Genomic DNA, 16,812 nt, shown 5'->3' with positions numbered 1-16,812 from the left:
TAACAGAGCCCTGGTCTTTGTAGTTTCCCGCAGGAATTTTAGTGTTACCTGAGATGGCAAACCAAAGTGCTCATTCACATGTATAAGAACTCACAAGGCTGAAATGGTTTTCTAAATTGTCATTGCCAAGTGAGTACATAATGAATTCCATTTTTGTGTTTAAATGTTGGATACTTATATTTTCAAATTTTATGTGATAGTACTAATTTAAGCATTGTTTTTATCATAAAAATCATAGAATGGTTTGGCTTGGAAGGGACCTTAAAGATCATCTCATTTCAACCCTCTGCCCTGGGCAGGGACACCTTCCACTAGACCAGGTTGCTCCACACTCCATCCAACCTTTTATCTTAATGTTTAGTGAAGTGTCAGGAACGAGGCTTCCTTGTTTATTTGGAAATATCTATAAAGCCAGGTCTGGTTTAATTCTGCTTTTTAATTTTTGTTTTCTTGTTTTGCTGATCACCTCATAACCAGGAAAAATCCTGGTAATTCTCTCATGCAGCTTGGTGCCTCTTACAAAGAAACGTTCTGGGCAGAAGTCTTTGAGAACAAACCCATCACTGACCTGGCTTTGCCATGCTCTTCCTTACAGCAACTGGGTCTTTCCTCTTCCATTTCTGAAGCTCCTCCTGCATCTTATCAATCTTGGCTGGATTCAGAGCCCACAAACAGCCTTTCCGAGAGGAATTGCCTGACTTGTTCTCAACTTTCTCAAAGCACTTGTTCAAAGACAAGTTGTGGCGCACAGAATTCTTCCAGCCGTCTGGAGCTGTCTGGAGAAACAAACCCAGTGTAAGAGCAGAACTTCAAGGACCAAAAATAAAATAAGTAAATATATCTCTGGTTTTGACTGGGGAGGTTATAAGAAGTGCTGTTTAGTTTGTACCTTCTGCAATGAAAAACTTGTGCATTAGAAGGAAGCCACAGAAATGTTACAGTCATGTTGTGTGGCAAGAGAGGGATCAGATAAAACAGCAACTGATCTTCTAAGCCAAAAGGTTGTAAGAGGCCTGTTGGATTTTGAAGAGAGATTTTGAAAATTGCAAGAGTTTAGTGTGTAAAGAACTATATTTTAGAACTGTGAGCTAACAGGAAATCTATGAGAATCTATTTTGGAACACCAATAAATATTTCAAACCCTTAATTAAAGCACTATGTGCTACCTGGACTCAAATTCAGCGTCCAGGCAGACCTCAAAAGAATGTTCCTGTAGGTGGAACTTGGTGTGCTGGCCAATTACATAACCAAATGCCCTTCAGATGAGATTCAGGTTTCCACATCTGGTCACTGCATCTCTGTCCTTGGCATTTATTTTTAACTCAGCAGTGGCAGCTGGAAGGTTCTTTAAACAGACTCATTTAAACGATTCTTTTCTTGTTTCCAAAAAATCCTCATCTCTGTGTCATCAGAAGTGAAAGAAATCAAACAACTCCCTGAAAGGTGGGTGAAGTTGTCTCTGTATTTTGATTCATATTCGTGGATGCAAAATATTTGTTGTCATAACTGTTTCTATCAACCAGAGAATTACTGAACAAAGAGCACAAGAAATCAATATAGGTTTCCACAGCCTTTTAATGTGCTAAAAATGAAAATTTCACTTTTGTGTGCACAAACTTTTCTTTACATTCTTGAGCTTTATTAATAGGGATCCACCTCACACAGAGAGTCAAATTTGGGATAGTCTGATAGTTTCTTTCATTCTTCCCCAGTACAAGATACTTCCTCTAAGACTATCATTTATACATGGAGTTTTATGCCCATTTTTGCTTTCACACGACACGTCATGAACTTTTGACCAAACTTTGACAGAAATTCTTTGATCAGAATTTTATTTTCTTATTTACTTTTTTCAGGAATGTAAAATACCTTGTTTTGTAGCTTGTAAATGACTATCCTGTGAGTTAAGGCATTAAAAGCCTTATTGAAGAGCTGAGGGTGAAATTTAGGATTGTTTTCTTCATTAAAGAAACGGTGTGGAATTAAATACATGTTGTTTCCTAAAAGGGAAACTGTTCTCCTTTCACAGCAGCACAGTTCCTACCCTTTTGGCCCACCTGATGTCAGCATTTCACTGTTCTGTCTCGTGGGTAAGACAACATAAAATCTCTTAAGAAGAAAAGGAAACAAAACAAACTCAAAAGCTTTAAAACTCTTTCTGCCACAGGAGCATATTGAACATGAATCATTTTGGATTCCTTGCAGATCATATACAAGTTGCTTTCTGGCAGTTCCAAAAGGGAGTAGAACTGTTCCTACCAGGTAAGTTGTGGGTTTAGCCACGGAACAAGCTGACCTGAAGGAATGTTGGTGTGTCTTGCCCTGCTCGTGAGGCTGCACACATCTGTCTGCATCTGGACTGGGTAATTGGTGTTTCTGCTGAGGTGGGAGAGGCTCAGGTTTCTCAGGGCTTTGCAGGACTTGTGGGGTGTAAACTATGAGATGGTTTTAGGAACGTAAGAGCGAAAAGCACACAGAGTTTGGAGGTGCTGCCAGAGCCCAACAGGTTCCTGTGTTAAACCTGGGGTTGCTGAGCTGGGAAAGGCAGTGTTGGTCCAGGAAGGGCCTGCAGGGACACTCAGGGTGTTTGTGCTGCAGCTCTGCCACCAGCTCTGGGGGTGAATGTGGAGGGGAGTGAATGAGCTGTGGCTACTGAAGCTGCTACTGTGTAGTTGGAATGGCCTCACTATGGCTTGGGTTTGCTGTTGCTGGGTTCAGCATAGTGTGGATGAAGCTGTAGAATCAAAAAATCACAGAAACACAGAATCACTGAGGTTGGAAAAGCCCCCTAAGATCCTTGAGTCCAACCATTAACCCAACCAAGGCCACCCCTAACCCATGTCCCCACGTGCCACATCTACACCACTTGAATACAACCTGCTCTAAGTTCCATCAGACCACAAACCTTTCTGACCTCTTGGACCACTGGCACTACCTCCAATTAATGAGTTGAAAGCTTTCTGTTAGACCCACTAATCACTACAACAGAAAAAAAAGAAAAGGAGGACGAGCAGAAAATATTTTTGTTCAGCCCCACTGATCCTGACCAGCTCCTGAAGTTGAAAGTGTTCAGTGATCTTGCAAAACCCTCTCTCTTTAAATCTCAGTCTCAAGAGAAGGGAGAGGTACATCAAAGAGTAATTCAACTTTAGCTGTGTGGATTTTTTTTTTAGGACGTAGGAGTTGGATTGCTCTGTTTCAACTAGAAATGAAGTTGTTGCATCATAGAAACTAAATTTGCTGTGGCAGCGAATACAAGTTAATTTGACTCGGCTTGTACCATCTCATGTCTCTCAGCAAGATTCTGGAAACACTTACACTCTCTTTTGCTCCAACTTAAATTGCTTCCCCTCTCGCTCTTGTATCCTGCTATCTAGTGAGCACTCATAGTAACAACAAATGCCAATTTTCATATTATTTTATCTTGCTGAAGACTCTCAAAAAAAACCCCAAAGGAGGATAGAGGGCATTAGTTTTGCAATATATTGCTAATTCCAGGGGCTGCTGTAAAGACCAGAGATAGACAGGGCTTAGTGCCTGTGAGCATAATATTTGCCTGCTTATTCTCACTTGGTGATTTTCAGGGTGTTTGGGATAGAACTACTCAATCAAATAATTGTATTTGTGAGTAAAATGCAAAACCAAAGCTGTTGGAAAATAGTGAATGTTCTGTTTCTACTCCCTGTACCAGGTAGAGCCCCCTGCACAATTCTATCATCTCTAATCCATGTGACAGCAGTGACCTCATTCTCATCAGTTTAACTGAATGACAGGAAGGACCAGGCTGGTGACACCTGGCAGAGCTCCAGTCCGAGGGATTCTGTCCACGTTGGCAGCAGCACCAGCATTTTGCTTGAAGCTGTTGATTAATTTTATAATCAATTAGGTTGTACGACAGTGGACAATTAATTTCAGGTTGGTCTGATGAATAAACGTGCACACACCTGTAATAATTATTAGTAACATTTCCATCTCTGTGCTTGAAACCTTTGCTATTCTTCTACAGATTCTGTTGGGATGGAATACTGATGTCTGATAGTAGGTTTCTTTACTTTTTCTCTCTTTTATTGCTTGTAATAAATGATGGAGTAGTTAGTGATTCCTTCAGGGGGAAATCTGAGAACACAGAAATATGATGGATCCTGACAGTTCTTCCTCCATATTTTCCTCTGTATTTTCCTCTGATTACTGACATATTCAACCTCACTATTTTTTTTTGCAAGTGGACTATTTCTCCTCAGGTAGTGTCAAACACCATTGCTCAATTCAATCAGAACATTTATTTTTAGCTATTCTCAGTGTTCTCTTGTTATAAATGTTTGAACTGCCTTGCTGTAGCTGTTTTAAATTTGGTTAAATTGCTGCAGGGCTATTTGCAATAGGAAACAGGACAGACTCACTTGCTTTCTTTCATTTTGGGCCCTTGCTGACAGCTGAGGTCACCTGCTCTGGACTTCAGGGAGATGGTTGTGAAGAATCAGCAGAAATAAAGCTCTGGGTAGAGCAGCAGTTGAAAATTCCATTATAACTCTTTTAAAAATCTTAACTAATCCTCTGCTCTTGGATCATGTGCTGACTGAGCACTTTCCACTGGCATTCCAAGTGCAAGGAACCATTTCCTTCTAGCATGGATTTAAATTTCAGTGGTGCTGCTGCAAACCACACACCCTTCCCTTCATCAACGTCATGGGGTAATTATGAGCTTAGTACCATTTAGCACATGTGAGACTTCTCTTGGTGTGGGCCATGCAGGTGATGCTGTTGCCCAAGAGGGAAATCCCAGCTCCAGAAAGGGCTGAGAGAACCTGCAGCCTCTGCTTCCACCAGTCTGGAGGTGCCACTGATGGCAGGAGAAGTTACAAGACCAGTTCTGCCTGTATTTGAGATCTGAGAGGAAGCAGTGAATGTGTTTTTAAAATTATTTATCCTTTTTATGAGTTGTTAGAGAGGAACAGCCATTGTCATACACCCAAACTCCCAGCTGGAGCAGTTCTTGGTGTTTTTTCAGTTAAATATTACCACATTTCTGCCTCTGTGTGAAATGCTGGGCAGTTTGTGATCATGAATGAATATAGTATGTAATTAATTTGATATTAATCTAAGAAATGATCCCTTTTTGTAGCTGGAATCCCATCCCTTCTTCCCTCTGCTGCCAGGTGAGCTGAGAGGGACATTCACCCCTCCCTCCCCTCCCTGGGGAACTCACCTTAAAGTAAGGAAAGTGTTCTGTCATGAAATTGTAGATCTCACTGACTGGCAAACTCCCTGTCTTGCTGTTTTTGAGAGCCATGAAGATCAGGATGCTTTAGGGAGAGAAAGAAAAGCATTTTAGCCTCTTCTGCTTGACTGCTCAGAACCAAAACCAGACTGTTTTCCAAGCTGTGTGTTAGTGCAGCTCTCACTGTCATGGCACGAGAATGGTGATGCTTCACATTTCACCCAATTGTTTGTAACAATCTCACACTGCTTAACTCCTGCAGGAAGTTCTCAAAGCTCATCCAGAAGATCCAACTGCGTTTAAAATAAAGTAATACAGGAAGTGAAATCCAGAGCTTCAAATCCTGCTGGTGTGTGTTTATCTAAGGTTGAGTTTGAAAGCTTAAACTGGTGAAGGCCACAAAGAGTATCAAACTGACAGTGATGAAGGGATAATTAAAACTTAATTGTCTGATCTACTTTCTTAGATTATTTGGGGTCTAAACTTGTGTGGTGACTGACATATCTGATGTTTTCTAGCCATCTCCTTGCCTTAGTAACGGGAAAAATAAGTTTTAATACAGGTGCTGGAAAAGACAACTAAGTGAGCTCAGTCTTGTGCTCATGAAATATGTAAAATTTTGTATTAGAGAAACATTTAACTTTTTTTTTTTTTTTGAGAGGGCTGATCAGGACAATGCTTTGCAATATTTGATTTCTCTCTGCCTTGGCTCCAGTCTGGGATGTGATTCCTCCCAACAGGACAGGACAGCCCGGGAGGGGACGAGGAGTGAATGTCCCTGTGACCGAGGCTGGGGCAGCCCAGGGGCAAACAGGGCACGGCCTGAGCCTCAGGCTGGAAAACACTGGAATACCTGTAGGAGTAGATGGGTTTGGGGAACAGAGGCTGCTGGGCGTCCTGGCTGCTCTGGGGAGCGATCCTCTGGTAGGGGTAGTGTGAGGAGGCGATGTAGGTCACGGGGTAGGTGCCCCCAGAGGGGAACTGTGGGGACAAGAGATGGGTTATTTGGCTTGGCAATGAACTCCCAGAAATATCCTAGTAACAGTATAAAACTATTTATTTCTGAGGATATTATGTGGGGGAAAAAAAAGTACTTTCTTCTCTGTTGCCTGTTATGCCACTGAGTTCTTGTGAAAAATGTGAGGAACTGGACCCATTAATTGTCTTCAGATAACTCTGAATTTTACAGACTATGGTGTGTCTCTTTCAACCATCTCTTTTGAAGTTGAAGTATCTCAGTCTGCTCAGCCTCCCCTGACATGCAGACAAGTAAATTAATGGTGTAATCTTATTTACATTAAAAACCCCAAGCCACCAGAATAAAATACTTCAAACAATGTGCACCATAGAAAAATAAGCCCATCAAGTAAACCTGCTAAAAATACAGGAAGAAACACTGAAGTTTTGACTGAGCTTTTCTTTGCTTTTGTTGCTATTTTTTGTTGCTTTATTTTTTAGGAGGAGGGTGATACAGCAAGGCAAAAATCCAAAGTGCATAATGTCTAATCCCAAGGGAATAACACCCCCAAACCTCTGTTAGAGTTGCTGTTATCAGGTAAGGCAGGAAAAATGCAACAAACAGCAACAAAAACTTGAGTGGATCCATCAGTATTTATACAGAAACAGATGTATTATTATGGAAAAAGTTGGTAAGGTCATTCCAGAGGTCAGGAGAGCAGAATAGGAGACGTTTCTGAGATGATTCCATGCTGCCTGTCTCAGGCTGAAGCCTTTGGGCTCCTCCCTGCCTGTTCCCCACACTCAGTGCCAAGGAACCGGCACCTCCAGGAGACCAGGGGTTCATGTGCTGGTCACCACCTCCTCAAGTGACTCTTTTCTCCCCCATTTTCTGATCAGGAAGCTAAAAAGAATAGCCAGAACCCCTAAAATCAGACAGTATTTGTGCCACCCTCAGCCCTTCCTTGGACCAGCAGCAGGAGCCACCCAAGACTGAGATGCTGACCTGTCCCTTAAGGAGCTCTCTAAGCTTGTCCATCTCCCAGGACATGCTAAAGAGATGGGATAGAAACATGGCAGTGCCAAAAAATAGGTGACAGAGTGGAGGTAATCCACAAAGGTAACCTACATTGCACCATAAATTCTGTAGACTTCCTCTCATTTTTTAAGAGAGCAGTTGTTTTTTTTTCTTTTCCAAATACACCATATTTTTCTTCTCCAAATTACAGCTTCAATCTGCTGGCAGGAGACTTCCAAGGACAAAGGAACACTCCCCTGCTCAGGTGAGATACCATCAGTTGGCTCTTTGGGAGGCAAAAGCTCCTGCTGAACTCTGAGCTCTGTGTGAGGGGAATTTGTGCCTCACAAATGAACCTTTCCAGGCACCACGATGAGAGCACGGCCAGAATTACGAGCCACGTGCTATCCAAAAATCTGCCTCCATGCCTTCCCTGCTGCTCAAAGCTTCCTGAGCCCTCACTGCTCAGCAGTCCAATGTCATGAAGTTTGTGTGGTTCCTCTGTAAATTATAATGTAGGTCTTGAACCTTGTTGGGAAAAATCCCTCAGTAATTAGTTTATACATCTCTTTAGTTTCTTGTTGTAATCCCTTTTTTGGATCAATAGCTACATTTGGTCTTGGTCTTTCTGCCCTTACAATGTGTGTGAGGGGTTGTGATGTGCTTGCAAAGTACTCATAGTTGATTTGTTTATTCTGGATTTTTAATAATTTATGTCAGTTTCTCTGTAATTTTGTTCTCCCTGCTAGAGTTTTATTGCCTGTTTGCTTTTATCTTCCCAACACTGAAGTGCCTGAAATAGAACGTGGAAAACCAGACTGAATATACTCAGTTGTTTACATGGTGAAAGAAGTGAAATGTACATAATTAATTAATATTTTTTGAACTAGATACTGGGCAAAACTAGAGTCTCCAGAGCATCTGTGAATTAATTTCCATGTGCAGTTCTGTGTTTCCTTCTTTGTGCATTTGGGTGTAGATTTTTCACCAGAGTAGAAAACTGGGCAATTCCTACAATATTCCTATGAAATTCTGTTTTTATTGGTTTTGGTGGCTCTTTGAAAGGAGAGAACACTCAGATGGGATTGGTTTTGGTGTCGTCACCAAAGGCAAGACCTGGGCGTTCTAAGGATTATTTCTATTTTATGGGTTTCATTAGTCCTTTGGAGGGAGCAGGGGCTGGGGAATGGGCTGGAAGGACAGGCTTGAGCGGGTTTCATGGTGGCACAACTGGCATGAAAGGTGTCCCTGTTTTATGGTGGGTGGGTGAGTGACTCCAGTCAGTGTCTGCTACTTCATTCGGGTCAATAATAAGTAACTTTTCTTATGACTCACCTTCTGCTTTGTGTCCAGCAAAGGGGAAGGTGAGGCCGTTTTATCATTAGGACCAAATTAATGAAGGGGTTGATGTCTCGTTGTGCTCATGAAAACTGAGGTGCAGTTTGAACATCCTCCCCCCCAGGCTGCAGGGCCCATTCTCCAGAGTGGACTCCACAGTGACTGAGCCTGCTCTGCTCCACTCCAGTTTGGAATGCAGGGCATTAATCATGGAGCTGCTCATGCAGGAGGTGTCCTGCCAGCTCTTCTCAGCCTTGTATCCCACGTTCTTTCATTTCCCACTATCTGATTATGGCACACAGACAGTAATTCTACCTCTTGGGACTTTGGCTGCTTACACTTATTGGGGTTTTTTGCTCTGAGTAGTAGAACATGTTGCCAGCCTTTCACTATGGTAACATGAAGAAGCTCAGGTGCTGGAGAGTCTGGCAGACCTGGGGCACAGGAGCCCTGTCACGGCGCCAGCTCGCAGGTGCACCAAGACTTTCCTCTCAGTGCCTGTCCTGGCTTGCCTGGCAGCTCCCAGAAGGTGCATTTCACCTTTAATTCTGAGGGGTTTTGATTGTGGTTAATGCCAAAGTATAGTGATAGTACTGGTATCAAACCAGCAGGGACAGGGGAAGGGTGCCTGCTTCAGAATGAATAAGGAAATCAAAAATACTCAAGGAATTAACAAGCCAAGTGGAGTTTCTTCTAAAGCAGCCCAGAAAAATGGCATTTTTATGGTGAGGGAGGTGTAGGGGGCTGTGGCATATCCACAATGTTTGTCCTGCAGCCCCAGTGGGGGTAGTTTATATTTGCAGCAGAGCTTTTTTGGACAAGTTAATCCTGTATCTGGGACCACTTTCTTCTAAAATAAAAATAATCTAATCAATGGATTCATAAGTTAGGGTGGTGGTGTAATATCACCTTTGTTTTTATTCTCTTTTAATTTTATTATTATCTTTTATTTCTTTATTGAGTTTTGGGCTAACAAGAAAAAAGCACAAGTAAACTAATCATGGTGGTGTTGATAAGAATTTAAAGGTAGTTCCCTTTTTGCCACTTGCTTGGGAAAAATAAGGTTCAGTAAATTCTGGCTGGAGGAATGTCAGTGAGAGGCAAGAGAAAAAGGCCAGGAGTGATGAGTGTTTCAGTGACTCAGAGTTGTCACACACAAATTAACAACCCCAGTGAACTGTCACAGCAACTTGGGGGTTGCTTTCTTTGTGTGGTTTAAATCCCTGCTCTGTTGGTCACAGTTTTGGTACTTCCTGTGCAGGTTGAAGGAGATGGTCCCTCTGAGGCCACAGACCTGGCATCAGTCACAGGGAGCAAAGGAGACACAGCCCAAGTGTGAGCTTTTCTGGGTTTCCTGCAAGTTTCATTGAATTCAGTTGTAACGTTGGGCATTGCTGGTTTTGTATATGAATTTCTACCTACAAATCTGAAAAATCCTTGTTGCCTGAATTTCACCTCAAGCTTTGGGCTTTTTTTTACTTTGTTTTTTTTTTTCAAATAGGGTATTTCAAGCATATTTTTATCTTGAAATAAGAATTCCTGAAAAAGTTCCCCAAAATTTTATCGATTGTACATAATGGAGCATAAAAAAGGAAAAAACCAAGTCACTGAACAGCACCACCATTTACATCTAAAGGAAATTATTTTTAGTGTTAATAATATGGTTACATTGCAGAAGAACCACTTTAATATTGCACCTTCTCCTGCATCATCAGCATTACTGTCAATTACCCTTCACTGAATAACCCTCCACGGGGAATGATGTAAGAGGCAGAGATTGGGAAAGGGATCCATGTGCCACTGAGCACAAGGAAAGGGAACGTTGTGTCTCTGTTCAGGTTTTACTTTAAAATGTTTCTCTATGTTTGATCTGAATTTTAAGTATACAGTCACACATACTTAGTGAAGTTAAAGCTCAGTTAATTCCCTGGTGTCCTGAAATACCAACAGTTATGTGAATAATTTATCAGGCTTCAAAACAAGTTTTCTTGAGCATGATGGTGAAAATATAAATATGCAGTAACAGCATTATGTTTATACAATTTTCTTCTTTTTTAATGCATTTAGCTGTGGTTATTTTAAGAGCTTATTCTCACAAATAAAATATGTGTATATAAACATGGCCCTGCAAACCCACAAATTTAGAGGTATTGTTTGATCTGTCTTTTTTTATATTAACACTAAAACTGTTGTAGCATTAGAGTGCTGGAAATAGGGGGATTTTGGAGCACACATTGTACTGACCTGATGGAAAGGGTGTGAGGGGCAATACATCTCCTGCACCTGGGGCTGGTAGCAGTACAGACCAGGCTGCCCTTCCAGTGGGGATGTCCTGAGCTTCATATCTGAGTCCTGCTGGGAAACATTTAAGGAAGGAGTTATTAGAGAAAACACCTTAATTTAAAATAGAATAATTCTGTTAGTCCCTGTTTGGATTTGCCTTCGTTATATTTACTTTTTGGGACTGAATTCAGTCTCAGCAGGTGTTATATAGAAGTTGTTTTATATTCTGATGGTACAGGACAGGGGATATCCCACCCCTGGGAGTGTCCCAGGCCAGGCTGGACAGACCTTGGAGCCCCTGGGGCAGTGGAGGGGTCCCTGCCCAGGGCAGGAGGTGCCATCAGGTGGCCTTTGAGGTCCCTTCCAACCCAAACTTTTCTGTGATTCTATGGAGACCTTAACCAGCTCCTTTTCTTCTATAATTGCAACTTTAAAAAAGGAGACACCAGGTCAAGTTCCATGCAAGGAGTAACTCAGGAAATGTCAGTCTCTGCTTATAAACCAGGATGCAGGGGATATGTCAGGATACAGTAAGAATCTTATTATTTCAAGAACCCAGTAGCACTTATCCTTCTGCTTTAAAACAAGGTCATAATGATCAGCTTTTACAGTGTTTTAGTGCATCCAATAAATATTAATAAGTATATAAATTTTTTTGAATGTCTACTAAATATTTTTATATTTAGTATTTTTATTGTATATTAGTAGGAACACATGTTAGACTTGATTTGTTGCCCTGGCTCCAAGTCAAGGCCACACACAGTATTAAGAAATATCTGTGTTGTTTTGGTGACCATTAGATAAAGATTTTCAGAAATCCCAAGTTGTCAGCAGTGTGGAAGTGATTTAAGAGCTGGAAATGTGTTGCTGACAGACCCAGGGAGACACCAGCAATCCTGAGCAGTTACAGGTGCTTGTAAAGGGCTCTTGCACTTTTCATTTACACCTCCACATTTTGTACATCTTGAAGCCCAGGGATTTGGGAAGACAATGGGAATTTTTTTCAGCAGCTGCTCATAGGTTTTGCATTAAACTCCTCTGACCTAGATGAGTGTTTATCCAGGAAATAAGAGATTTAGACCAATTTCCTCCTTAACCTGAATGGCTTCAATCCCCAGGTATGTTCCCTGACAACATCTCTCCATTCCCTGGTCTTAATCCAATTAAGATTTTTTTAACCCTTCTTTCTTTTGGGAGCCCTCGAATTCTTGGTCTCACAGGCACTTAGAACCAGCTGAGGGCCCTCTCTGGGCAGGGGCAGTCCCTGGGTTTGGCTGGGAGATGGTGCAGTCACACTTCTCACCTTGGATCACAGCAGAGATGTTGTGCAGATACTGGAGGGTAATTTAATTTGCTTTTCAGGGATCTCTGCTGCCCTAAATAGGCTGTGGCCTCTATCTAGTATTGGAATTAGCCCAGGTAACAGCACTTCACATACCACAAAACCAGATCTGGTATGTAATTTTGGGTAGTACTGACATCTCAGTTTCTCCTCTACTTGCGTTGAGGAAAGTGCAGGTTGGCTGAGGGGTTGTAACAAATCTGATCTATGTCCTCATGCTTGAAAATACTGTTTTTCAAACTCTTGTATTTTAAAAATAGCAACTACTGTTGTCAGGAAGAATCTTGATTTAGGATTCATGTACCAAGTCTAACAGAAAATCACTTGCCCTTGCACCTCTGTATGAGGGTTGTTTTGCAGTAGGGAAAGACTTAAATTAGACCCTTGGACAAGTAAATATGGATGTGTCTAAATATGATTTTCCTGAGCTCTAACCTGTAATTTTACAGGCCACCAAATGTCCATGTAGTAACATTAAGAGATAAGACAATAATTCAAAAAGTGCATTTTTGCCACTGCAAAGAGGAGAAGGAACTCCAGAGGCACTGACCATGAGCTGTGTGCCGTGGCCCTGCCCCGGGGGGCTGTACTGGAGGTTGGGACACCACGACTGCTCCGTGGGGATGCTCGGGATGTGCGTGGGAAATGACTCCGACTCCTCAGCACCTGCAGATCCTGCTAGGCCCTCAAACCCATCAATGCTTCTGTGGCTTTTGAAGGGTGAAGCTTCTGGTGGGAGGGCTTGATGTGCTTCCTGGAAAACATCCTCGCTGATCTGCCTCTTGTAGGGGTGGAAGGGGTTCCTGCTGCTCTTGAGGAACTGGTCGTAGTTCCCCACGGGGCTTTCCTCATAACTGTACCTCCGGAATTTTTCAGTGCTGAAAGAGGCTTTGAATTTGTTCTTGCCACAGTGAATTCCTTGGTTTGCAGGGTATCTCCCATGGATTTGGGTCTGGGCTGGGGAAGCAGGGCTGGGGCTGTGAGAAGACTCGGAGCTCTTTCTTTCTGTCCTGACGCCTGACTCGTATGGTTGGCAGCTGTAACCAGGGTTATCCTGCAATGAAATGTTGGCAGTTATGTATTCAGGATTCATATGTGCAAATTTTTATTATTTACATTCCATATTTAGATAAAATATTTATATTTTAATGGCATTAAAATGCAGTATTGACAGTAAGTATAATGGCATTAGTTCTAGTCACTTCATGCAGAGAAGCCCTAAAAGATCTAAGTGGCTTTCTGGTTACTTGGTATTCAAAACTGTTCAAGAATAAATTAATAAAAACAAGGCCAGGTTGGTTGGAGCTTTGAGCAACCTGGTTTAGTGTGTGGCATCCCTGCCCCTGGCAGTGGGTTGGAACTGGATGATCTTTAAGGTCTCTTTCAACCCAAACCCTTCTGGGATTCTGTGAGAAAACTGAACTCCCCTTGAAAAGAAGAGTGTCTTAGGTAACCACTGACTAGTTGGTCTGACAGTTTCAGGGAAAAGATGATTTATGATCAAGGGATGAAAGATTAAATGACAGGAATGTGATAAGTGCAAGCCTTGCTGTGTGCAAGTTTAGTCAAATAAGCTTGAGCTCATCCCCTGCTGGTGTTACACACGGCCAGATGTGTTGTGGTTACATCACTTCCCTTCATTAAGGTGGCCACGCACTCTGAGACAGGCAGGCTCTGGGCAGACACTTTAACCTTCTGCCTGTCTCATCTCCTCCCAGCCCTTTTGCACTTTAGCAAAAAGAAAATAACAGCTCCTAAAGTGCTCTTTAATCTGGAGGAGAAAGGCCTGGCAAGAATTGGTGTCTGGATCCTGACACTGAAAATCTGCATATTTGCCCTGGCACCAAGGATGAGTAACCACCTGGATGCCTTTGGGAAGATGTGCATCAGTCAAGAGCAGGTTGTTTGTTCAGGGAAGGGGGAAATGGAATGCTCTGTGGTACTCAAAAAGTCAGACCAGATTTTTGAGTGTCCCTTTGCTCCTTCCCCTTCCAAATCCTGGTTGGTCTTACAGTATTTTAGGAGAACTGGAAAAGGAACATATTCCTTCATGGAAGAACCAGACTTTGAGAAGTCCCAAAGGGAAGTCAGCATAAATCCAGTGCTCTCTGCAGTGGAACCTGGCACAGCTTTCCCAGTAATCTGCAGGTGTGTTAAGGCTGTTAACCCTTTGTTCTGCTGTGGATCCCTGCAGAAAGTCAGTCTGACCTGACAGCACTTTTGGCTTCTCAGATGAACACAAACTTGCTGTTCATAACTACGAAATTCCTCCTCACTCTGCTCTATGGTCCTAATGCATATCATAAAGCTTGTGATATCTTTCCCTGGATTAGAATTAAAGAGTCATCCTTGCATTTAGTTCCATAAAGCTGTAAGAATGGCAGGACTGCCAATTCTCCACCTGGAATTGTCACAATAAAAGAATGACAGTGGCTATTTTGCTTTTATCTGATGAAAAACATTTACTCTCAGCTGTACTTTCGTTATGAAACATGATGAATATACATTTTTGGAATATACTTTTTATTCCAAAAAGTCCCAATGAATTGTGAAGTGCTTGAAGATCCTTTACAGGCAGGGAGGAGACAAAAAGGCTCTGATGTCTCTTGGTCTGCTTTTTTAATTTATTTTAGAAACAGCATGAGAATTAACTATAAATATGGCATTTTTCTGGGATTAGAAGTTAGAGGGATGGATTTCTTTTTTTTATTTTTAAAGAAATAGGAGTTCTAAGCAATTGAATAAGAAATATAACACAGAGCTTAAGATGAGCTCAGAAGAATAACTCATATTTTTACTCTTTAAGAATAAAACTTTTGGTGTTTGCTTTGTTACCAGTAGGTTGGGTGAGATTTGTACAGCAAGAGCTGAATATTGTATTTGAACTTTGAAGACAGAGAACAGGCCTGGGCCAGTTTACTCACACTTTGCTGAATTGGGGATATTGAACCCCCCTGTGTCTTCATGAGGTCTTGTTGGTCCCTTTCCAGAGTGTCTGAAGAGGAAAATTTAATATTGGATTGATCTTGGAGTAGCGAAACCATTACCAAGTCCACGCCAGACACGAATCCTGTCATGACAAAATCAAATTACAATAAGCATTTTTTAGAACTTAAAGTGTAAGATGAACTGTTGGGTGCTGATGGTTGGACAGAGTTAGATGTGCAGCTGATCAACAACCTGTGCTAAGAAACACCAGATAGAGTTGAGTGTTTGGGTCAGCTCTCAAAGAAATGTTCTGTAGATACAATGACAGTGAGGATGAGCTATGGAGTTACTGTGGATTCATCATGTAATTTTTATGAAAATAGGTAATTTCTTTGTTTTATGTAGGCTCAAGAGTTAATGAGTCAGCACAAACTGAGCACTATCAGTGACTGGAGAGACTGTGGTACAAACACACCCCAGCTGCTTTCAGAGGGACTGTAAAAAATAAAGGATCTTTTTCTGTCATTACTCAGACTGATGGTTACAAATCACTTATATTTTCACTTTCTCTTTCATTAGTCCCAATCCCTTCAGCCTTTCCACTCTGTTTTGCATAATTAAATGTATCTGAGATACGTAAATTACTTCATCATTCCATACCTGGTTTTGTTAGCTGGATCTCCTCCCAAGTTCCCTGTCTTTGATCTTTGGATATATAAGACATTTCTGATGGTGTTCTTTGGATTAAGAGGAATAAATTTAATGTTCCAGTATTTTGATTTCTACCATGACCTTTTTCTCCAGTCCTTGTTCCCTTTAGCTGTGCAGTAAAGCAAAGGTAGAACTTCCATCCTGATTCCCATGACATGCAGATGACCCTGCACTGTGTGTACCTGTGGAAGGGGTTTGTGCTCACAGTTTAGATAAGGGGGACAGGGATTAATTCAAGAGTTAATCTGCCAGGTCTCTGCCACGTGTTGAAATAGCTGTCAGGTAAATAACTAAGGGGTTTATTAGGTTTGGTTAACAAAGATATATCACCTAAAATGTGGAAACCCTCATTTGCTTTTATAGTTCAAAGAGAAATCTGTATTTATGATGAGTAAGACTGCACTGCCTGGGGGCATAAAGCACAATGGGCTTGGAGATCAAGCATGAGACCCACAGTGGTGTATCAGGAAAAAATTGTGTTAGATAAAGTTCAGAAGTGTCTCAGGCACTGACTCTCCTCCCAGTAGCTTAACTGGAGGCTGATGAGCAGATACATTTCTCATCTTGAAAGAAGCAGACGGAAAACTGACAACTGGAAAATACATGTGTGTGTCTCCTTGTCATTTGTAAGTGTTCCACACTGTCTGCCCTCTTAGTGCTGGTTTCCCACTTATTTTCAGGTTATACAAAGCTGTGCCTGACCTCTCTTTCATACTGCAATATTTCAGCCCAGCTGCCTAATTTGTGGTCTTAAGCATTAGAATTTCTTAAAAACCTTTTGCTCAGGTAGGATTCCTGCCTGGTGGCTTCTGCATTGGGAGAGACATTTGACAAAGGGTCACAAATGAAGAAAAAGGAGTTTGAGAAAAACAGATTAATGAGAATAAAGAAAATGTGTAAGTTAAAAACCTCTGATTGCAGAGTATAATAATGCCTGAAACTTTTCTGTTCTCATTATGTTTACCATTAGGAACTGGGACAACAAAGGGGTTGGAACGAGATGATCTTTAAGGCCCC

General features: G+C 41.7%; 1 protein-coding gene across 3 annotated transcripts in view; it reads right to left on the bottom strand.

Annotated features, from left to right (window-relative positions):
• Positions 1–16,812, bottom strand: part of FOXN1 (forkhead box N1) — a 35,823-nt gene that overhangs the window by 3,251 nt on the left and 15,760 nt on the right. For 2 of the 3 annotated variants that reach the window (XM_071574898.1, XM_071574899.1), the window contains exons 2-7: positions 15,081–15,226; positions 12,707–13,210; positions 10,776–10,886; positions 6,072–6,199; positions 5,207–5,303; positions 569–776 (exon numbers count right to left, since the gene is read on the bottom strand). In XM_071574898.1, coding sequence (XP_071430999.1) covers positions 569–776; positions 5,207–5,303; positions 6,072–6,199; positions 10,776–10,886; positions 12,707–13,210; positions 15,081–15,200 — 1,168 coding nt within the window. In that variant the 5' untranslated portion in view covers positions 15,201–15,226. The remainder of the gene's footprint in view (positions 1–568; positions 777–5,206; positions 5,304–6,071; positions 6,200–10,775; positions 10,887–12,706; positions 13,211–15,080; positions 15,227–16,812) is intronic. The other variant, XM_071574900.1, reaches the window with a different exon arrangement.

This window comes from Pithys albifrons, chromosome 21 (assembly GCF_047495875.1).
Source record: "Pithys albifrons albifrons isolate INPA30051 chromosome 21, PitAlb_v1, whole genome shotgun sequence".
Classification (NCBI taxonomy): Eukaryota; Metazoa; Chordata; class Aves; order Passeriformes; family Thamnophilidae; genus Pithys; species Pithys albifrons.
This window is presented reverse-complemented; position numbering and strand designations above follow the sequence as displayed.